Here is a 24,430-nt window from a genome sequence, read left to right as displayed (position 1 = left end):
CAGGTACTTGGCCATGCAGCATGGGTATATGTGGTGCTAATGTGGCAGTGAAGGCCACAGACCATTCCATGTCTCTGTGAAACTTACCTTCTTGAGGGATGGTTCTCATTCCCCATGATAGGAGCTCAGGATCTAGACTAAGGGTCATCCACCATGTGATCACCAGGTCAGATGTCGTTCTGATGCTGTTTCCTGAGCAATATCATTTTCTCTTAAATTTTATTTGCCAGATATGACTATCCTGACACCAGCAACTTTTTGTTTAATATTTGCCTGATGTCTCTTTATCTACATCTTTTCAGAGTTCAGATTTCCTGATCATTTTTAGTTGTGTCTCTTATGAGCAGCAGAAGGTTAATTATAAAAATCTAACCTGATAGTCTATTTTATTTATTTATTTATTTATTTTTTTGAGACAGGGTCTTGCTCTGTTGCCTAGGCTGGAGTACAGTGGTATGATCATGGCTCACTGCAGCCTCAACCTCCTGAGCTCAGATGATCCTCCCACCTCAGACTCCCAAGTAGCTGGGAACACAGGCACGTGCCACCACACCCAGCTAATTTTTTGGATTTTTCTAGAGACAGGGTTTCGCCATGTTGCCCAGGCTAATCTCAAACTCCTGAGGTTAAGCAATCTACTTTTCTTGGCCTCCCAAAGTGCTGGAATTATAGGCGTGAGCCACCATGCCTGCCTGGCTGATAGTCTATTTTCATTTGCATTCATTTAATGACTTTGTATTTGATAAATTTATTTGAATGCCTTTTTATTTTTGTTTTTCTTGCTTTAGTGTAGCTTGTTTTCATTTCCTTTTACTTCTTTCTTTCTTTCTGCTAGATTAATGAAGTTTATATTTCCCTCCCCCCATTTTACCATTTCCTCTACTGATTTTTAGAAGCTTTAGGTCATATTTTCATTCATTAACAATTACCCTTGAATTCTTAGCATACATTTTTACTGTATATTCTTCCTGATAAACTTGAAGTTACTAATATTTTTTCTCCTTTCCGTGAAAGAAAAGTGTCTCAGCATGCTTTGGTTTTGCCCTGACATTCTCCCTCCCGTCTTCTTGTAGTAGTTGTCTAAAACCATAGTTCTATGTTTATTCTCTTCATTTGTAACATTTTATTTTAATTTGATAAATACAAAACCATAAATGTATCGATATAAATCATGACGTACTACCTTTTGTTTTTACTGATAAATTTTATTCCTTTTTTTAAGACAATGAAACTTTTTTTTAACTTAAAACATTTATTTTATTTTTTAATCTTATTTCAGTAGTTTTTGGGGAGAGAAATTTAGTTTCTAAATGTTTTTTAGTGATTAATTATATTTTTAAAACAATTTTGCCTCTTCCCCTGTCTCTTCCTTTGCCTCTTCCTCCTGCCTTTATTACTTGTATCTCCTTTATTTGTTCTCTTTTCATCTTGCTGAAATTTATTCTTTAGGCCATTCAGTGGAGAGGTCTATGGGTTATAATCTTTTTAGTTTTTACATATATGAAAATATCTTTATTTTGCCTTTACTCTTTTTTTGTTTTGTTTTTTGAGACAGAGTCTTATTTTGTCACCCAGGCTGGAGTGCAGTGGCATGATCTTGGCTCACTGCAACCTCCACCTCCTGGGCTCAAGCGATTCTTCTGCCTCAGTAGCTGGGATTGCAGACACATGCCACCACATCTGGCTAATTTTTGTATTTTTAGTAGACACAGGGTTTCACCATGTTGGCTAGGTTGGTCTCCAACTCCTGACTTCAGGTAATCTGCCCGCCTTGGCCTCCCAAAGTGCTTGGATTACAAGAGTGAGACACCACGCCCAGCCAAAATTTACTCTCTTAGCACATTTCTTTTCTATTTTTTTGAGATGGAGTCTTGCTCTGTAGTCCAGACTGGAGTGCAGTGGCACGATCTTGGCCCACTGCAACTTCTGCCTCCTTGGTTCAAGCGATTCTCCTGTTTCAGATGATTTTCTTAGGTGGGAGATTTTTGTTTTTCCTTTCTCTACATTCACTTATCTTCTCTATCAGTTTTATGGTTGCTTCTACCTGGTTTCCCTCAACTATTCTAGAGCCAGATCTGATGTCAAGGGCTGAGAGTTCATGTTCTCTGGTAATTTGAGGCTTTGATTGTGGAGATTGCTGGTGGCTGGGTCCAGTCCTATCCATGTGCATCCATTGTTTCCTCCTACCACTGCACAGCCACAGCCCGAATAAGGGCCATTGAACTTTAAATTTTCTTTAAGAGGTTAGAAAAGCCCGATGTTAGTTCCTGCCTTCATATCTTTAGTTCATTTCCCTATCATGTGCTTTCTGTCCCTCTTACCTTGCAAGAGTTGAACATCATCCCTGCTCTTCACTGTGTTTTTCTCATTTTTTTCATTTTCCATAAAGCTTAAAAAGCAAATTAGTAAGATTGCATGAGTTAGTAGGAGCACTGCCCAGTATAGAATCAGAGTTTGATCTAAACTGAAAACAAACCAGCTTTTTGTTTTGTCACAAAGGGGATGCTTGAGGTGCAAGGTCAAAAAAAAAAAGGTTTCAGCAGTTTCAGAGGTCAAAAGAGAAGGTTGGTCTTCCTGGCTTCCGTAGCCTTGTTGTGAAGAGGTGCATGCTGCATGTAGGGTTAATGTATCGTGATTTGCAATCAAGATTGTTAATGTTCATCATCACCATTCCATTGACCATCACCAATTTTCAGGGCATTTGAATGAATTTGAAACAGAGCGATATGTAGTCACTCACAAAATTTTACTTTCTTAGATATCTAAATATTTGATTACAGTTATTGAAACAGCAAGAGAAAAAGAATCTTAATAATTTTAAAAAGAAAATACAAACATTGATGCTCAGACTGGAGTTGTATTGAGCACATAGAAACTGGAATGCAACTTTTTTTTCAGTTTGCTGAAGTAACCTGAGCTCCAAATTTGTTTTGTTTTAAGAGCAACAGAATGATTTGGAGGACCTTAAGTCACAATTTCAAAAGAAGTTCACATCACATTTCGATGCACATGAAACATGTTTTACGTTGCTGTGGCTGCCTTCAGAGATTAAACGTAACTATGTCAGCGAATCCTGCCAGACACGATTTTCCAAAAGAAACAGACTAGGTTAAAATTTAAAATAGGCACACCAAGAAAACATAGAATCCCTGGAATTTTGGAGTGGAGTTTATGATCCCTGGAAGTATACTAAAATTTCTCTAGGTGACTAAATTATGGATTGTAGGTGTGTCCACTTGGCTCCGTGAAGTGCATTCTCTTTCAACACATAAATCTGGAGATAGGATCAAGATGTTTTCTCACCAAAGGTATTGAAAGAGAAGAAAACAGATGTTTTTCAACTGAATACATTCTATACTTTCCGGGAATTGTTGAAGCTCTTAAAATATAGTTTTCTTATGCATGTATTCATGATTAGCATCAGTATATTCACATGCTAATAACAGCGAATAAAGATGCTAACACTATATGGATAAAGCTAATTTAACAATTTATTGGTCAGCTTTTGTATTATTCCAAAAAAATTCTGTGTTTATTGAATAATTAAGCTGTACTTCACCATTAATACAATTTAAAAAATGCCTTGACTCTTCCAATACAGATTCCTCATCTGTTCACCCATTTTTGCAATAGCTTGAACCCCTGCCTCCTCCCTCAATTGACCAACACAAATGGAAAATGACAAAGAGTAGTCAGAGGAAGGAGGAGGAAAAAAGTGAAGACAGGAAGGGCTTTCAAGACACTTCCTGTACTAAATGCCACTGAAGTTCAAGTAATAGTTGTAATAATAACTATAAATATAGATTTAAAAGTGAACATTGGTATATGGTTTTAGAATTTCATGATTTTGATAGGTCATTTCATACTTCCAGAATTTTGAGTGTCAGATTGCTTACTCTGTCTCTATTCACAGATCATTTAAATTTTTCCTATTCTGTACATTGGGTAAGTTGAAATGTGGTGAGGATTAGGAAATGTAGTTTGAGTTAACAGTGAAAAAAGAAATAAAAAAGATTTGTATTTAGGAATAGCATAACTCTTTTCCCTTAAGCAGAAAGATGCTGCTTTGCTAGTCAGTTGTGGAAAGGCATCTGGAGGTGTCATTCTACCAACTCGTGTGTAGTTGTGACTCACATGGCTTTATCTGATAATAGCCTGCAAACACTTGATGAGAACTGGAGGGGTAAGTAGAGGTTGGAGATGCTGGAGAAGGAAGTTTCTTTGTAAAGGTTTAGGTAAACAGTAACTGCCTTAGAGATTATCTTTCGTCAATTAAATACTTTTTTTTTTGTTATAAAATACCTTGTTTTCAAGTGTCTTGGTTCTTATTGTTTAATAAAAAGAAATTTCCATGGATTTGAGTTTCACTCCTGAAAAAAAAGCAAAATCATCTGTCTGTCTGTCTATCTGTCTACCTACCTACCTACCTACCTATCATCTATCTATAAATTTTCCAAAATTAAGCACACCATAAAGTAAAATTTCCTTTTCATTTTGTGATAGGTTTGTAACCAAATTATTGGAAGACCTCATCTTCTTTGTTGCTGATGTGCCTAATAATGGACAAGAAGTTCTGGATGTGGTTATCACTAAGCCAAACCGAGAGCGTCAAAAATTGATGAGGGAACAAAACATACTGGCACAGGTGAATTTTTTCATGTACTAAATTTGTATATTTTATTTTCTGAATTATAGTATCAGGAAAGTCCTTGTATTACTTATCTATTGCTATGAAGCAAATGATCCCGAAATTTAGTGACTGGAAACAAGATACATCTTATCTCACAGTTTCTGTGGATTAGCAATCTAGGCGTGGCTGACATGGGCAGATCTCACTCAGGGTCTCTCACCAGGCAGCAGTCAAGGTGTTTGCTGGGACTTCAGGCATCTAAAGGTTCAACTGAGAGAGGACTCGCCTTCCCAGCCCCCTCACATGGGCATCTCACAGGAGTACATCAAGACAAAGCAGCTTGCTTTCCTTAGAACTGAGGGATCCAAGAGAGAGCTAGAGAGGACGCTCAGGTGGAAGCTACCATCTTTGTATAACCTAATCTTAGAAATAACATCAGTTCTACTGTGTTCTATTAGTTAGAAGTGAGTTAATACATCCAACTTGTAGTTAAGGAGAGAGGATTCCCTGAGGCTGTGAATATCAGGAGGCAGGAATATCAGGGGCGATTGTAGAGGCAGCCTACCATGGACCTGTAAAAACTCTGCATAGTCAGACTGTCTTGAGAAAATATGTGGAAAAATTCCTAGGTAGAATTTCCAGGTGAACTTGGAAAGTGCCATCTCCATCTGCTTCCTACTTGTTTCCTTCTCTTCCCTAAAAAGTAGGACAGTCTGTTCATCAGTTCACAAGTGCTCTATACGATATTCTAGTCTTTTTCCCTGAAAGTACAGAGGTACTCCTATATTACATCTTCTTGAAATTGTTCATAACACATCAGTAAATTAATTCACTTCCTAATGATATGCATATATGGACATGCCTACGTTTGTGTATTCTTTTTATTCTATTAAATACTATTTAAATTATTTTGTTAATTGCTATTTAAATTAAATTAGATTATTTGTTATTCTATTAATTGCTATTAAATTAAATTAATGCTGTTTAACATAAAATTGTATAAAATTAATTATTGTTTGATAAATTAACATTTCTTTTAATCCATTTAAGGGCAAAGTGTATCACTGTAGGTTTCTTCATTAATGAAGTATAGATTCAAGGAACATACTTAAAACATAAAAATCATGTTCTTGATATACATGTTCTTAGTGATTTGGGAAAGGAAAATAGTAGACGTAATATTGATTATATGTGGCTGATTGTCTGAAAATAAAAAATCAACTTTTTTCTCAAATAAAATAGAGCTTGTAAATCTAATAGGTCTTTTTTCCAAAACAAAGTCTGACTTTTTTCAAGTAATTCTTTTATAAAAACATTTAATTTCAAGACTTTTAGAACTTTGAATGATTTATTAATATTATTTTAACCAACATATGTCAAATATTTTATTTTTATATTATACATATAAAAATTAAAGGTTTAGTTAATATAAAATTATTAAAGAAACTTTAGTTCATATCGTATTTCATGAATTGCAAAGAATAATTCCTATCTTGCTTTCATGTATTAATGCTCATGCCCTTGACTCTGTGCTCTTTCATAGACAATTTCCTCATTCTAGCAGCTCATCTCCAGGTGATCCCACCTGCTGTCTTGCTGCCGAAAAGAGTTATATTCCTCAGTGCTTTTTAAATGCTTCCTAACCACTAACCTTTTTACGAGAATCTGGCATACTGGGTGCCACCAGCTGCCCCCGTGGCTCCTAATTTGTCACATTTGAATGCTGATACGTTCATTGATTTGGCCACATCTTTGTGTACAAACAACAGTAAATTAAGTCTTTTATAAAGTAGTTTAGAAGCAATGTCTGGAAGTCATTTTCTGATGTCAGTTTTAATAAAAAGTAAATGTTTTCTTTATATTATTTTGATTTTGAAAGGTTGTAGAAAATAATAGAAGAAGCTATAAAGCCTGTAGGAATCAAACTACATTTTAGTTCATCTCAATGTGTTCATGTACATACTGGTACAATCGAACATATTCAGTTTCTTATTTTATAAAATATAATTTCCAAACAAAATTAAGTGTTTTATTTAAAGAATGTTTTTGTCACTCAATTTAGGGGACCGTTTTAGCAGTGCTTTTCTAATCCTTGATATGTTGGTCCTGTAACGTAAATCCTTTTTGTTTTTCCCCTTTACACTAATACTACTCAAATTTATGTGAGTGTTTTTTGAATCAATGTTCTTATTTGTAGGGTGCAAAACATGTACCTCCATTCATCAGACTAGGTGGCTGTTTTTATTCCTGATAGGTATTTGGAATTCTTAAAGCACCCTTTAAGGAGAAAGCGGGAGAAGGCTCAATGCTGAGACTTGAAGATCTGGGGGATCAAAGATATGCACCCTACAAGTACATGCTGCGGCTCTGCTACCGCATCCTGAGACATTCTCAGCAGGACTACCGGAAAAATCAGGTCAGAGAGTAGCCCCAATTTTAACCTGGTTCATATATAAAGTTTGGACAAGGTTCTTTGGTTATAATTCTACAGCATAGAAAGTAGGAATGGGAAATTTCACTTTGAAATGAAATATTTTGTATTGAGAAATACATAAAAATGATTTGTAGGTATTTTTGAGTTGTATTGAACTTGCCTTTATTCTTCCATATGAAATTAGAATCACTAGGGGAGGGGAGGATGTCCTAAGTACTAACATATGCCTGGTGTTGCCTTCTGGAGACCAGGGCATCCTGGTTCTATTATGTAAAGAGAAATGGAACATTTTTGGCTTGAGGTAATTGTTTAGTGGAAAACATATGATGTGAGACAAAGAAGGGACACAAGAGAGAAAAGATAGAGTTGTGGGAATTCACAAGAGGGAGAGCTCAGTGGTGGCTTTGGGAACCATGGAAGGATACTTGGAGAAGGAAGCCTTTGAGTAGGATGAGAATCATTTTCATAAATTGCACGAGAAGAGGTATTTATGAAGAGAGATCTATGAAGTGAGAATGAAAGATGCTAGAAAGGGCATGTTTTCCCTAAGGATCTAGGGGTACAGTTACCAGTTGCCAATTGCAAGTGAAATTTCTCTTAAGTCTCATTTTTATCTTAAAAATACAAGCCAGGTGTGGTGGCTCAAGCTTGTAATCCCAACACTTTAGGAGGCCAAGGTTGGGGGATTACTTGAGGTCAGGAGTTCTAGACCAGCTTAGGCAATATAGTGAGGCCCCCATCTCTACAAAAACAAAAAATAACTGGGTATGGTGGTGTTTGCCTGTAGTCGCAGCTACTAAGGAGGCTAAGGCTGGAGGATTGCTTCAGCTCAGGAGTTTGAGACTGTAGTAGGCTATGATCACACTAGTATTCTTTAGCCTGAGCAACAGAATGAAACCCTGCCTCTTAAAAAGCAAAACAAAACAATCACAAACTTAATATTTTGCCATGTATCCAATAATGTAAATGTCTGTTTAACATAAAATTATATAAAATTAATTATTGTTTGATAAATTAGTGTTTCTGTTAATCCATTTGAGGGCAGAGTGCATCACTGTAAGTTTCACTAATAAGTTTGGTCCATGAAGAAGGATAGTGTGGGAGAGGGCTGGAAGGGCAGGGCGGGCAAAGCCACTAGGGCCTAAGATGTCAACCCCAGAGAGTGGAGGTTGTTTGGGAATAGTTAGTAGTATTTATTGTGTGCTTACTTTGTACCAGGCTCAATTCTAAGTACTTGTCATGAATTAATTCAGTTAACACTGAATTAAGATGAAGGACAGAGGCACAGAGAGGTTATGTAACTTGTACATGGTGATAGTTTAAGAATGGAGCCAGTATAAAAACCCAGGCTCTGAATCATCACACTATTCCATCTTGGTAGTCTGAATATTATTGGGGCATAAAAAACGATTTGCTTTAGGAAGCCTATGTTAAAATATTTTGGCTTCATAATTCTGTTTCAAAAATAAGAAAGGTCTGCAAAGAGTATGTAAAAACATTAGCTGGAAGATAAATAATATGGCAGGGAATAGAAGTAAGAGCAAGGGGATGATATAAAGAAACCTTAAATATTGTCTAATATAATCCTAGTTATAAATACCCTTCTTGCGGATCCAAATGCTGTCACTAGAATTATTTTTCCCAACTTCGTTGTGTTCCTTTAACATGGCAAGATGAAGTAGATAGTGTTGTTCATATTTTTTTTAAAAAAGAATTAAGTACCAGAACATTAAATGTTCGACCTTCAGTCACTGAGAGTCAGTGTTGGGGGCTCCCACTGTCAGACCCTGAGTTCTTAGTGGAGGTCTGTAGTGGGGAAGGGCAATGAGAGAGGCTGTTTAATGTTTTCTCCTTGCTCTCATTTTTCTTCTTGGGTTTGGAGAAATATACTTTCAAGACAGGTTACCACTTCACACATATAAGCAGTTCTATATTATAGAGATTGAAATTAACAGAAAAAAACCTAATAGATCTACATAGGCAATCCAGGACCCTCAGGCCCATCAGATCCCACAATGTGCACCCTCCCTGATGGCTGTCCTTTGGAAGGGTGCTTGGGACCCTTTCCCTTTTCTACAGCCCTGTGTTTCCGGATGGCGGGGAGCCAGATAACTTTGGATTTGGTTATTCTGCTAGTCACTAGTAGGTTCCCTGAGCAGCATGTCTTAACTGGTGTCAGTTCTGTCTCTCAGGGTCTGGCACACATGGTTCTTTCTCACTCTCCTCTCAGTGTTGACCAGGGATCAGTGTGTGCGTATACACACACACACACACACACACACAAACACACAAACACCCACACCCCTACGCCTTCCTAGTCATATCACTCCTTTCAGGTACGTGTTTATGCACTTTAGGGACCTGATTTCTGGGTTTCTTTGGAGCATAGAGATGGAGCATAGATGATAAAGGAATAAAGAATCCCTAGCATTTGTTGAGGGTTAGATTTTATTTTTCTTCCCTTTCTGTTGTGTGTTCTAATTGAATCTCGGTGATAGCTGAGAAATATTTTTCTCATTTCTATTGAATTAAGAATGCTTTGTAGTAAGCATAAAGCAGCTTTCTGATGCTTTAGAACATGATTTAAAAATGTTCTGTATTATTATGTAGTATATATTATATAGTATTATGCCTACAATTACTTTGTTTTACTTTATCTTCACCTATATGTTATAGTCCTAATAGGAGGTTCATATTTGACTTAACACTAACCCATATATTTAATACTGGTTCTCTATTTATTATTATTTATAAAATTTTTTACCACCCCTAATTTTATTTGGTTATTTATTAACATCTTCGGATGTTTGCCTTATGCCGGAGTTTGCCTTAGACTACTATAGTAGTCATAAAAGTGTATAAATCAATATGAATCCTTAAAATGATATGCTAACAGAAGACATTCACTTAACTGGCTACCCAATATACCAAGCCATCATTCTGAAAGGCCACAAAAATGCTGCCTAAAATTTAATTTGTGCAACCAATATCATTTTCAAGGAATTGGTACATTCTTGTAAATTTTACATAAGGCAAAACCACTTTCTAATCAATAAATTCTCTCCTCATAGAAACAAAGACACATTTCCAAGGAGAATCCCAAGGAATCAAAGTGAGAATGTTTCATAGTGGAAGGGGGTGAAGCTCACCTGTTCCATGGCAGTGTGAGATGTGCTGCTTATACAACAGGGGAGATGGACAATAGTGGTTTGGGATATAGAAAATTTAGTGTGACGAGTAAGGAGTAGATCAAACAATAACATGATCGAACCTCCCCAGTGGCTTTCTCTTACTTTTAGAATGACCCTTTGCCCTTTACCATGGCTCACAAGGATTCTTTTGACCTACATCTCCAACTTCAACTTTGCCTTCTGCCCCTTACTACTGCCTAGCTACAATGGCCACCTTCTGTTGATAGAGCACAGGCTTGGCTCTACTACCACAGGGCTTTTGCACTGGCTACTCCCACCGCCTAGATGGCTTCCCTCTAGGTCTTTCAATGGCTGCGTTTTTCTCTTCATTTCCATCCTAGCTCAAATGTCACTTCTTCAGCATCCACCCTATCTAACGTTGACAGCTTTCTCCAGTCCTCTGTTTGTTTCACTTCACTTGTCAACATGGAATGGAATGTAGTAGGTTTTCAAGAAACATTTATTGGTCAAATGAATCTAATCAATAAAGTGATTAATCATATTGCCCTTTATAGCTTTTTAAAGATGAAAAGTATGTGACATTTTACCATTATTTTAAAGAAAAGATCTTATAGATCATTGTAGCATATACACAAAAAAGGAATCAACCCAAGTCCATCTAAGACCTTCATGTAACAACACAGATCTCATGTCTCATGAATGAGATATCAGGCAGTCATTTTCTTTTCTATAATTATGCCCAAGTCCTTGGCTATGCCTTTAAGCAAGAGATAGAAGAAAAGCCAATCTGAAGTTAGTATGTTATAAAAACTTATTTTAATTAGGTTAATTTTTTTCCACTTAGACTGTAAATACCTATATTAAAAATTATTTCTAGGTGCATAATTTTTGGTAGAAGTTAAATAATGTATATGCCAGTATGTTTTCATTCACTTCCTCAAAAATCTCTATTCGTTGAAAAATTATTTACTTGCTTTTCTTTTGAGAAAACTTTTAGTGAATTTTCTGTTATGAATAAATTAATCAATATTGTTGATCCTAATAGAACCTGTTATTTCTAAGCTGTTGGCAGTGCGTTCTGACAGCCTTTCTTCTTTGCAGGAATATATTGCTAAGAATTTCTGTGTCATGCAGTCCCAGATTGGCTATGATATTTTGGCAGAAGATACTATCACAGCTTTGTTGCACAACAACAGAAAACTACTAGAGAAACATATCACAGCAAAAGAAATAGAAACATTTGTCAGTTTACTCAGGAGAAATCGGGAGCCAAGGTTTGAAATGATTCATGCAGTATTCTTTTCTCGTGGAGATGAGGCTTTATGTTTTGTTTTTAGAACTTTTAAAAGTTAGAATGCTTTCATATCACTAACTTTTATGGACAAACTATGTTGGGCTTATTGCTATAATAATTGTATATAATAAAGAGTTATTACCTCATAAGAGATCAAAGCCCTTTACGGACTTACTTAAGTATGGTTGATTTTCACTCTGAATCCTCATGATTTCATAGACCTTTATGGTTTCTCAAAATATATTCATATACATGATCTCATTTAGATCCTTGCGCACTTGTATGAGATACACTGGTGGTATATTATTATCCCCATTTTAAAGATGAGAAAACAGAAACCTAGAGCGCAACTTGCCCAAGTGTACCCTAATAGGAATAGAATACGAGGTAAATCAAGGGTTTCTGACTCCACATCAAATTCTTTTTCTGTTGTACCATGCTGCCTTATCTTGAAGAAATGAGTGCAGAAAAGTCAAGCCAATTGTTGGCGGTTTCTTAGCTAATTAGTACAGCAAATAAATGCTAGAAGGTAGAAATGGGCTCTGACTTGACCAGGTCATAGTCATTTTCATTAGGCATGTGCTCTATTTCTATTTTATTCAGTACAGCATTAGCTTTGATCTGCTTTTGTTTTGATATTCAGCTCTGGGATACTCACTTTAGGAGAGATGAATGATTTTCTAAACATAAGTCACGATGCTGTGGGAGGAATATCATAAAATAAATAGAAGCGAACACATCCTTTTGAAACAAGGCTTGTATTAAAAAGAATTGTGTGTTTAATTTGTTTCTAATGATGTTTAATTTTAACAAATTAAACACACAATTAATGGTGTAGTAGTTAACACATTAGATTAATTAATGATGTAGTAGTTAAACAACAAATTAAACACACAATCTAATGATGTAGTAAACAACACATTAGACAAATATGTGGAAATAATATTAAAAAATGTAGTAGTTTATTTTGTTAAATTCCAAATTATGTCTTTATTGTGATGCTTTTATAAAATGCTTTGTCTTCATATTCCATTTATTTTTTTTTCCTTTTGCCAGATTTTTGGATTATTTGTCAGATCTGTGTGTGTCTAATACCACTGCTATCCCTGTAACTCAAGAACTCATCTGTAAATTTATGTTGAGTCCAGGCAATGCAGACATTCTCATTCAAACTAAGTAAGCCCAGATAATGGATGCATCTTTTTCCTGTTGATTATTTGTAAGCATTATAGTTTTTGTCATATTTACAAGTACACTTCTTAGTAGATTTTTTTATGTGCTATTTATTTGAAGGGTGGTCTCAATGCAAGCAGACAACCCCATGGAGAGCTCCATCCTTTCAGATGACATTGATGATGAAGAAGTTTGGCTCTATTGGATTGATAGCAACAAGGAACCTCATGGCAAAGCTATTAGGCACCTTGCTCAAGAGGCAAAAGAAGGCACCAAAGCTGACTTAGAAGTTCTTACCTATTACAGGTGAAGTATTGTAGACAATCTTGTAATTCCCAATCTCACATATTAATTGAGAACTGGTTCGCTGTAGCCATTAGTTAGGTATCTATGAGGAGGCAATTTTGAAAGTCATATAAGAACTAGGGTAGCTGAAATATTTAGTATTATTTTAAATATTCAGAATAAAATTTAACGTTTATATTTTGTACATATACCACTTGCGATTTCCTGGTTTTCTACTAGCTTGGAATTATTGTGCAGCCAAAGGGTTTGTCCTCCTATTGAGTAGAGTGGAGGCAGATGAGACACATGTTAGAACCTAGGTGATGGAGTTGAGAGGGATATAGACATGGGGCTAAGGAAATTGATTTGGCCACAAGGGTAGCTCAGAGCAAGTAAGCCAGAAGTTTAGTATAGAGTGGTTTATGGATATGTGGTGACCTAGGGCCTAAAAGAAATTGGTGCCTGTAGTTATGAAAGTTCAGCACTGGAATATGGCAATGGAAGTACTGAAGGCAGTTCCTGGTGGTCAGTACATTGGGAGCAAGAACCTAGCTGGCATCTTTGAGTTGTAGGCTTAGAAACCCAAGGCAGAAGCCCTGGGACCAAGCTGGGCCCAAATGACAAGAATCAGAGAAAAACAGATGACGCCTTGTATTCCCTGGTTTCTACAGCTACAGCAACCAAACCACAGGTGAATTCTTAATCTCAAAACTGGGCTGATGAAGCCAAGTGCACTCAGGCCATTTGGACTGATCACTTTTGGTTTGGGAACCGAGTGGGGTGCAACCTGGCATGTAGATACTAGAGCCTGAAGCTGAATGAGGCTGGGGAAGGTGTAGAGAGATGGTTTCATATGAGCTGTTGCCCATAGCCTTCAGCCTGAATGCAGTATTTGTAATGCTTGGAAGCCGAGAATGGAGTGCCTAGAGACACTCTCCAGCAGACACATGTTGCTGGAACAAGTGAGAGGAATTGTAACTGCAGGGACATAGAGACAGTTTCATATATGTCTTGTCGTTTGCTCTTAATGATTAAAATACTATTGGAGTTTGACTCCAATATCACCAACGCTTAGAAATACAGGTGTCTTAAACGTAGATACTGATTGGTGCCATGATGTTTAAAAACTTCTTCGAGATAAGACAATAATGTAATATGTATACTATTTTTAAGGTACCAGCTAAACCTCTTTGCAAGGATGTGCTTGGATCGCCAGTATCTGGCCATAAACCAGATTTCTACACAGCTCTCTGTAGACCTGATCCTGCGGTGTGTGTCGGATGAGAGCCTGCCGTTCGACCTCCGAGCGTCCTTCTGTCGCCTCATGCTCCACATGCACGTTGACCGGGATCCCCAGGAGTCCGTGGTGCCTGTGCGCTATGCCAGACTCTGGACAGAAATCCCCACAAAGATCACAATTCATGAGTATGTTTGGAAAAATGTCTTGAGGCTTTGGAATCCAGCAGATGAACTCCACATCCAATGTCTACAGTTTTGAAATGAAACGTGGAAAGGCATTTGTGTGTCCTAACTTAGGTTGTTGATCTTCTAAATGCAAATAAGATACTCTTTTTTGAGGGGTGAAGTGATAACTCTCAGTGATAATAAAGGCACTTTCTGGAAAACCATAAAGAAGTAATATTGATGTAATGAGCAATAATTTAAGTACTAAATACTGTGGTAGACTGACTTAACTGCTTTATACATACTAACTCATTTCACAACAGCCCCATTTTACAGGTGGTGACCCTGCCCCTAGGAAGGCTAACTAATTTATCCAAGATTATGAACCCAGGAAACTAAAGCATGTGTGTTTTCCCATTTTTAAATGATTGCAATCAGTTTAATTTGCATTATTTTCTTTGTATTTCCAGATACGATTCTATAACAGACTCTTCCAGAAATGATATGAAGAGGAAATTTGCCCTGACAATGGAATTCGTTGAAGAATATTTGAAAGAAGTTGTAAACCAGCCCTTTCCTTTTGGGGATAAAGAAAAAAATAAATTGACATTTGAGGTACTTTTCCCCTTTCATATTTAGAATGTTTTAGTAATTGGGTAGTTTAGTTCATGAGGTGTGATTTTTTCTCTGCCATTTTTAAAAGATAGATTTGGTGCTTTGATGTCCAGTACAAAATATTTTATTTATAATGGTATATTAATTACTATTTCCCTTGATTTTTTTTGTTTCATTCATGTAAGATTTTTTGCATTTAAAAAACAAAGGCAGTTTTGCATATTTTATAAAATGTTTGGATACTTTTCTATGTCTATGGAGATGATGTTTTTATTCTCATTGAACTGAATTGAAATATCAGTTTGGGGATATAGTGACAAAACTAGACCAAGGATGCTCTTACTTGATACCTGGTATATTAGTTACCTACTGGTGTGTAACAAATTACTTCAAAACTTTGCAGCCTGAAGCAACAGACATTATCACAGCTTCTATGGGTCAGGAACCTGGGAGTAGCTTAGCTGAGTGGTTCTGGCTCAGGGGTCAGTGATGGAGTAGCCAGCAAGCTCTTGACTGGGATTGCAGCCATCTGGGGCTCGACAGTCTGTTTCTAAGGTCCCTGGAGCTTCCTCCTATGTGGGCCTTTCTGTAGACTGCCTAGGTGTCTTCATGACATGGCACCTGGCTTCCTCAGTGCAAGCCATCTGAGAGAGAGTCCAAGATGGAAGTTACAGTCTTCTGCAATCTAATCTTGGAAGTGACATGTCATCAGTTCTGTTGATCATTTGGACCAACTCTGGTACAGTGTGGTGGGGGGAGACTGTGCACTGGGAACCACATCTTGGAGGTAGACTCTCACACTTGGAATGCCCTGTGCTATCCAGAAGACCACAAAGCAGCCTAGGGAACATATATTTCTGGGCAAATTTCTTGGATAGTAGCCATTTATTAAAGCAATTAATTAATGCAACCATTTATTAAGTGGCATCCTGCTGACTTAAATGAGTTAATGTTTAATTAGGATGTAAATAATTCTAGTGTAAATTTTGTGAAGAACCTTAAAGCACCCTGAATCTTATTTGGATTTAGTTCCAGGCATGAATAAATCAAAGTTCAAGTGGTTGCTTTTACAAGTATTTTAATTCCTAGGTGTTAAAGAATTAGGAAGTTTAGAAATGGCTCCCCTAATTTAGATAATGAAAAAGCCAATGTTTATTTCAGTTCCTAATTTTTTTCCACTCTTTCACCCTCACACCTCACTTTTTTTTTTTTTTTAATTAAGGTGGTCCACTTGGCTCGGAATCTTATATACTTTGGATTTTATAGTTTCAGTGAGTTATTAAGGCTAACAAGAACACTTCTGGCTATTTTAGACATTGTACAGGCTCCCATGTCATCATACTTTGAAAGATTAAGCAAATTTCAAGATGGAGGTAAGAATTTTGAGAAATGTTATAATATCGTTGTTATTACTTGGAAGTAAGATAAAAAACAAAACTACAGAGAAGGGGGTGCTATTGTGTACCTGTTAATATATGTGTGCATATGAACACAAGTCCTTTGATAGGGCTGAGTGATAATAAGGTGGATTTACAAACATGCATCTCTGTTTATAATGCTAAAGCTTTGAAAGGCAAATTCATAAGATCAGATTCCATCTTTAGCAACTAACATAGTCAAGTCACTCATGAAAATATTATGTGTTAAAAAATGAAAACATCTTGATATTTATGGTCATCTTGGTGTGTGTCATCTACTGGCTGTGCTTCACAGCAGGGCTTAGAAAGATGGGAGGAAAGAGCTGGCAAAGTATCATGCCAGAGAAGTAGTGAATGCCACTCCAGTGTGGGAGCCTGTGGAGTAAAGTGGAGAAAAGAATGGGCTTTCAAGGTAGAATGCTTATATTCAAACCCTGCCTTGACCATTTAGAAGGTACTTACCTTCTCTATGATTTTTCTTTTCTCACCTGAGATATGAAGATGATAATAATAATATCCTTCTCACAGTTTCCTTGCAAGAATTAAGGGAATGTATATAATATAGTCAATGGACTTTCAACAGTGCCTGTCTCATAAGTCAATACAAAGTTTTATGATGATTGTCTTGGGTTAGATACCCTAAAAACATCCTGAGATAGAGTCTTGTTTTATAAAAGGTATATTGAGGAGTGCACTTGGATATATACCTGTTAGGAAGTGAGGTAGGTAGGACTGGGCAGACAGAGAAGCTCATCTGCAATGCAGTTATGACTGAGACCTCAGCTGATCCTGTAGGGAGCTCTGGAGCTGAGATGCTCCTTGGAATTGTCATAAATTAAGGCAAGGGAGGCCACACTTTGTATCATCCAGCTATTAGCTACATGGCTTCATCTTGGTGGGGGCTCTGTAACATTGGGTAAGAGTCTGTCCTAGTGAGAGATACAGCTGTAAGTAGTTAGCAACCAGGATGCCCAGGGCGATAAGAGCCTCAGACCTGAAGAGGGAACATGGGTGGATAGAATAGTATCCACTACAACATCCACTACAAGATTAAAAGGGCAAAACCAGAAATCTAATTTCAGACATAAAGAAGAAATATCTAATTAAGGATTACAAATGGGCAACTTACAGTAAGCTGAAGTAATTAATTGCTGCCATCCAAATCTCAATTTCTTTTATATCTTTCAAAAAAACTGTACAAATAAGTAAGAAGCCAATTGAACCACATAAATCCCTCACCTTCAACATAACTAGAAGCTAGGGGACAGTGCAAATGCTAGTTACTCTAAGTAGAAAAATAAACATTCATTTTTAGTACAGCTGCCTGGTGAGCTCCCATTGCAAGCTTTGAGGTTGGTGAGTGGTTTTCGGAGAAACTGGGGAAGAGAAAAGGGATCATGTGCAAAGGGAATGAAATGAAATTGTATGAAAATCATCCTCAGAAAGAGAAAGTCTATTTAGGTGTGAAAATATGGAAAAAGTATCCAGGTAGATAAAAGCACCAATTAAAAAGGAAGGAACTTGAAATAGCACAGGGAGCTTCCAGGGATGAACAAGGTTGCAGGTAAGGGAAGGGTACCCCTTCAAGTCTTTTGGTGAAGGAAAAAGAGGCAAGATGGGGAGATCTAGAATACCACAAGACAAAAGAAACCCAAAACATTGATGGACATATCACTCCTCCGCCGACCTCCACCAAAAGCCACATTTTAAAGAAACTGCACTTCATGACTCTGACAGGAGGGGGCGCTCTTGAACCAGAGATCCTATAAACCCACTCATTGTCAATCCTGTCCACTAAATGTGTAAATGTCATCAGTCTCACTATGTGAAACTGCTGTAAGACCAAAACAAAATGGAAAAATCAAAACACTTCAGTGGTTGGAAATTCCTCTCTGAAAAGCTACTGTGAAGCAGAAGAATATTTAACATGATGCTCTAAATGGAATTAAGTAGCTTCCAGCACATTGGACTATGGAAAACATTTTGATTCATAAATTCAAAAACTAAGATCAGAAATGGACTAAAAACCAAGAAGAAATGGAATAAAAATTGAACTCAGGAAAGAAATAGAATAAAATGGTTGGCTTTATTTGTTCATTTATTTTTACAAATACAGATTAAAATATGAGGTGGCAAAGAGAGAATAGATTTGAAGGAAAATCTATTAGGGGACATTGAAGAAAGGCAGGAGAACAATGAAGAGAGTGACAATGATCCAAAGAAACAAGTGATGAGGGTGGGAGGGAAAGTGGTTGAAATGGAAGAAAGGCAAAGAAGAGCCACCATATGAATAATTGGAGTCCCTGAAGAAGAAAAACAAGAAAATGGAATAGAATGAGTATTTAAAATTGCAATCAAAGAGAACATCCTAGAAATAAAAGCAACCTGAATCTACATGGTGTAATTATCCAGACTGGTAATCTCTAAGATAATAATAAAATGATTATATATAGTATATATTCAGAGAGAGAATAAAAAGGGTTTGAGGGAGGAACCATGAAAGCAAATGGAGAAAAAAGGAAAGGGTCTATGAATATCCTTTACTATTATTGCATCTTTAATGTAAATTGAACATTTTATAAAAATAAGTCTATGAACAACATATGAATGGGAACACAGCAAAGACTAAGAACTGTAGTTGTTAATAAAAGAGCAGGGACATGCAGGTGGTCTATACAAATTCTGCTGCCTGAATCTCACTAGTGAGACTCCTTTTACTACTCCCAAGGGGTATATAACACTTGAAATGTCCATAATAAAGTTTCCTGTTATGATGCTTTTACAATCTTCAGTCTAAACTAAATTATTCTTAGAAAGCTAGAAATTGATCCTGACTTTTGATCTCAGTGCTTAAAATATGCCTTCAGTGTTTCACCATAAAGAGTATTTTATTAAAGATTTATTTTTTAGAGCAGTTTTAGGTTCATGGCAAACTTAAGAGGAAGATGCAGAGATTTTTTTTATTTATCACCTGCCCCCACAACAGGCATAGCCTCCCCATATTAACATCCTCCACCAGAGTGGTACATTTGTTACAATTGATGAACCAACATTGACATCATTACTGCCAAAGTCCATTGTTGACATTGGATTCACTCTTGGTGTTGCACATTCTATGTATTTGGACAAATGTATAATGACACGTATCTAACATTATAGTATCATACAGTGTCTTTTCACTGCCTTAAAAATTCTCTGTGCTCTGCATATTCAACCCTTCTCCTACCTCCTCACCACCCCCTGGCAACTGCTGATCTTTTTCTCTCTCCATAGTTTTGCCTAAGGAAAATATTTTTTTCCCTTGGAAAATCTGCTGCCTTGTTTGCACTCTCCACCATCCTGTTTATATCTGCCCTCAAAGACACATAAGTTTATTTTTTATAATTCTCATTTTTTAGTGAATTCCATTTACTTCTAGATACCTTAATTATTCTTTTGGCAATCTGATAATCATTTACTAATTTATTTAATAAGAAACTATTGAACAATTACTATATGCCAGACACAGTTCTAGTCACTGGGAATAAGTAACGAACAAGATAAACAAGGTTGTTAGCGACAGGGAAGACAATAAATAAATAGGCAAAATTTATTTTTTCTTCTATTGGGAGAAACAGCCAGATTATCTATCTATCTATTTGTCTATCTATCTATATACCTACCTACCTACCTACCTATCCATCCATCCTGTAACATCTGATAATGTTGTGAAGAAAAATAAAGTAGGTCAATGATATGAAGACTGATGGAGTGAGGGAGGGCAGAATTTTGTTTTAAGTTTGATGGGCAATCTCTGGAGGGATTTGAGAAGGGATTGATATGATCTGCTCACTGAATGGAGAATAGAGAATATGTGGGCAAAAATGTCAATGTAATGAAAGATAAAGGAGGGCTGAGAAACGGTTTCAGATTAAAGGAGATTAAAGAGACATGATAACTAAATGCAATATGTGACTCAGTACTGGACCCTGGATTAGGAGAAATATTATCTATAGAAGATATTATAAGCACAAGTGATGAAATTTGAAAACGGATTGTAGGAATATGGATTGCAGGTTACATTTTAATATTGTGTCAGATTTCCTGACTTATGTAATTATACTGTGCTTAGCTAAGCCAGGGTACTTGTTTTTAGCAAATACATGGTGAAAAATTGAAAATTGAAAGGTTATGATATCTGGAACTAAGTTTCAAATAGAGCAGGAAAGATGTGTGTGTGTGTATGTGTGTGTGTGCCTGTGTGCGTGTGTGTGGGGTGGGGAGGGGGTGTATGTGGAGACAGAAAGAGAGACGCAAATGTGGCAGCATTTGTGAATCTAATCAATCTGGGCAGAAGCTATGTGGGAGTTCTTTGTACTATTCTTGCAACTCTTCCTATAAATTTGAAAGTTTTTTAAAACAAAAAAGTTAAGAACTTAAATAATTAACCTGGTAGGAAAAGGATTTATGTTATGCAAGGTGACAATTCAAACTTCAAGAATGATCTTACAACTCTACTAGGAGATGTGTTACTAATATTATAGCTGGGTTCTCTATTAGAATATAAATTCCTAACAAAAGTTCTGTGAGACTGTGTACATTCTTAACAGAAGATGCAAGAAGAAACACTTCTGGAATCTCCGAATGTGGATAAGGATTGTCAAGCATGGGAAAAATTCCTGTGGTGCAGGGTGAGACAAAGGTCTATGCCAGAGAGGAAATCCCAGATTGTGGAAAGTACCTAGAGAAAAAAAAAAGAACTTGATTTTAAAGATCAACTTCTAGGAGCCATAGCATATGTTACCACATTACAATACTCAGTGTATCATCCTCTTGGCTCTTTGATATCTAAATAATTTGAATTGTATTTTCTTCTTTTTTTTATACGGACTTCTCTCATACTATAAATGTTTTTTCTCTTTTAATGAAACTTTATGTTCAATGGGAAGTCATTTGCAAAGTACATTTTTTTAAAAGTGGTTTTATAAACATTATTGCTAGATAGACCAGTTCCTTTAAGTAAATGAGACAGTTCTGTATGCTCATACCATATCTGGAAAATTTTATGCAATAGAACTACATCCTTTTTATCCCTCTCTTACTTCCCACTTGCTAATTCTTCTCCAGCACAGTTGGGGTTGGACATGCAGAAAAATGTGTTTGGCAGGTCAGACACAGGGGAGCGGAAGAGGAGGCATATCTAGAAGGAAAGGCTTACAGTTCCTGGAGTTCCATTTTGTGCCAGCCTCAGTGGCGCCAGACTTAACTAGGATGTGCATGCACAGCATTCATTTGTTTTTCTGGGAAATCCTGTAGGTTTAGATGTCAGTGATGAGTGTTTGCGGTGGTGGAGATGGCTGGCTTGGAAAGTGGCAATTCCAGAAGTTTTCTTCTTCTGCCTCCTTGGTCACACACACAGCCCACCTCAGTGTCACTGTGAGTTGTCCCCATCCTAGAGCTGGTTGGGAGTCTGCATTCAGCTTCCAAGCTGTGGCTGCTCCCTGTCACAGTGTAGTTGGCATGCTCAGCAGAAATTGCTAGGCTCAGAGGCAGCTTTTCATCTTTGTGCCCTAAAGGTGGTCCATTCAGAAAATGATTGAGGCTTGCTCTTATGGAGACATGGGGAGCTGGCACTGCTCCAGCCTTCACTATAGTGAAATAGAAGATTTAGGTCTTCAGAACTATCAATGTAACACCTTTCATTGGCTATACAGTCACTTAAGAAATATTATTTTCAAACAAATGTATTTGCTCCCAAGAGGCTGTGTGGTTGAGTCAATTTGCTTTACCTAATACTTATGATTTACTCTCAGTGATTTTAAATGCACAGGCACCATTCAGTGCAATTGATCTTTTGAGTAGAAGGATTATGGCAAGCTGTGTTCTTCTTTGTCACTTATAGAAGTTAAAAGCAAATGCACATATGAACTAATAAACTGGATATTTTCCATATTCTTTGCAAACATTTCATTTTTAAAGTTTTCATCTTTTTATACTTGCCAAAGGATATACAATCCAAACCTTTCTATTTCTACTAATAATTAAGAGCCCTTTTTTCTTTTATAACAGCACAGGTATATTTTGTTGTACTGGAGAGTCACTTGAATAGTTGAGGACAAATGTGAATCTCACTTACACATCTTCTATGGAACAGCATGATATGTGTATAACTGTATCATTCGAGTATCCTATCCTTTCCATGTGAATATGTATGTGGTTAGAATAGAGAAGTTGACAGAGTCTGGAAATGGTTTGGGTCTGGTTTGTTACTTAGTTATCCTGTTAATATCCTTCTACTTATCTGTGTTTGCTGTTTGAATGGGACTGGGGTTCAACTTTGAATCTCCAACATGGAACAATAGTCTACATCATTGAGTGAACTTTGGGCTTAATTAGAGTGTCTAGGACACCACTACAATTTCTTTTCACTGTTGTCTTCCTTCCTATCCCTGAACTCACCATAATTGGAAAAGCCAGTAGATCATAGAAAACTATCAAAAGACCAACCAAGAGCTGTATAGTTTCTTTGTAGCTTCTCTCATTTTGCTTTTTCACAATTCCAAATTCTTGGTAGCTTCCATAGCTAAGCACTGAAATGGGGGCCTGTTCCCAGTTAGTAACCAGATAATCCCTTTTGTTGGCATATATGTTATGATGTAGAAAACGAGGAGTTACTAAAAAAAAATCAACGGAGAATTCCATTTGTTTGTAGGACTTCTTTTTCTTTGAGGTTTCAGGGTTGGAAATGAAGTGCCTTTGGCCTTAGGGAATAAGATACAGGCAACCACAGCAGCCTGGAATTATCCTCCTTCCCTAAAATAATTCTGCTGTCCCGAGTGACTTACAGCCCTGTGGACCCAACTCAGGGTAGAGCGGAGATAGGAGGCAAAGTAATGAGATGCACTTTGAATATATGTGTGTCCAGGAGTACCCCTTCACCTAGGAGATTTGGGGAACAAGGTAAGAGGATGTCAACTCTCCATCTCCTGGCAAAGAACCACTTGCTTCTTCAATTTAAATGTTTTGGTTGTTCATTTGCCTTTATAGGGACTTCACATTATCCACTTTGCAATGTTTTTTCCTGGCAGCATAGTTACTGTTAAAAAGGAGAAGGGAAACTGAGATGAGAGGGGTGGGGCAGAAACATTTTTAAATATTGTTGTATGGGTGAGAAAGGAAGAAAATATTTGCAGCCAAAAAGAAAAACTGCCTGAAAATAATTTCTTCTTTTATAAAACTATGAAGTTAGTCTAAATATGATCTTTGCAGTCTCCTTTAGTTCAAAACTGATTCTTTGAAGATTAGTATGTAATCTTTCTTTATTCATCGACTGGCATTCTTTTTTTGTGTGTTGCGAAACACTCTTTTAAGCAAATATCTATGAAACTTTTGTTCTGATTAATAGCTATGATTGTTCTTTTTAAGACACCAGCTTGAATGTCTTGAAACCAGACACCCTAGTTCACTGAATATACCCAGAGTATCTTACAAAAAAAAAACGGGGAAAGAAAGGGAGAAAAGAAAGTCTCAACTGCATGTGAGGTGAGACCATGAGGAAGTATATATGTGGAGATGGGGGATCAGAAAGAACAGAAAAGGGCTCAGTTTAAGGATCAAAACCAAAGAGCACATACCTAAGGTGCAAGCTAGCTTCCTTTTAAAGACTCTTCCCAGTGTTCATCTCTTTTTAATTTTTCACCTGACTGAGCTCTTTTAAGGTCTCTGCAAAGGAGTTAAGTTTGCAATGGAGTTCACAGTGCTAAGGAGTGTTAGCAAAGTTTACGTGCAAAGAGAAGGCACCACCAATTACTGTTCATCACTTGAAAAACTCTTCATGGATTTCTGGACTTGCTCTTCCCAGCACCATGCTACCTCTGGACATTCAGGGTTATTTTTCTTGAGATGGCCCGATTCTGTCTGTCCTCCCTCTGTCCATGCTCTACGTTCAGTGAGGTCCCTTTGCTTCTGAAAGAACTGTCTTATCTTGATTAAGTACCGTGTTCCCCACCCTCACCCATCTTGCATATGCAGTCACCTTCTTCCTGT

At 36.9% G+C, this 24,430-nt stretch overlaps 1 protein-coding gene across 2 annotated transcripts in view; it reads left to right on the top strand.

Annotated features, from left to right (window-relative positions):
* ITPR2 (inositol 1,4,5-trisphosphate receptor type 2) overlaps positions 1-24,430 on the top strand; it is a 508,028-nt gene that overhangs the window by 159,158 nt on the left and 324,440 nt on the right. For both annotated transcript variants that reach the window (XM_012457176.2, XM_064377368.1), the window contains exons 14-21: positions 4,504-4,645; positions 6,885-7,046; positions 11,318-11,490; positions 12,567-12,686; positions 12,804-12,989; positions 14,142-14,393; positions 14,843-14,987; positions 16,210-16,360. In XM_012457176.2, coding sequence (XP_012312599.2) covers positions 4,504-4,645; positions 6,885-7,046; positions 11,318-11,490; positions 12,567-12,686; positions 12,804-12,989; positions 14,142-14,393; positions 14,843-14,987; positions 16,210-16,360 — 1,331 coding nt within the window. The remainder of the gene's footprint in view (positions 1-4,503; positions 4,646-6,884; positions 7,047-11,317; positions 11,491-12,566; positions 12,687-12,803; positions 12,990-14,141; positions 14,394-14,842; positions 14,988-16,209; positions 16,361-24,430) is intronic.

The sequence above is a fragment of the Aotus nancymaae genome, unplaced genomic scaffold (genome assembly GCF_030222135.1).
Source record: "Aotus nancymaae isolate 86718 unplaced genomic scaffold, 86718_ANA_hifiasm-v0.15.2.pri h1tg000016l, whole genome shotgun sequence".
Taxonomy (NCBI): domain Eukaryota; kingdom Metazoa; phylum Chordata; class Mammalia; order Primates; family Aotidae; genus Aotus; species Aotus nancymaae.
Note: the sequence above shows the minus strand (reverse complement) of the source record. Positions and strands in the feature narration are given on the sequence as shown.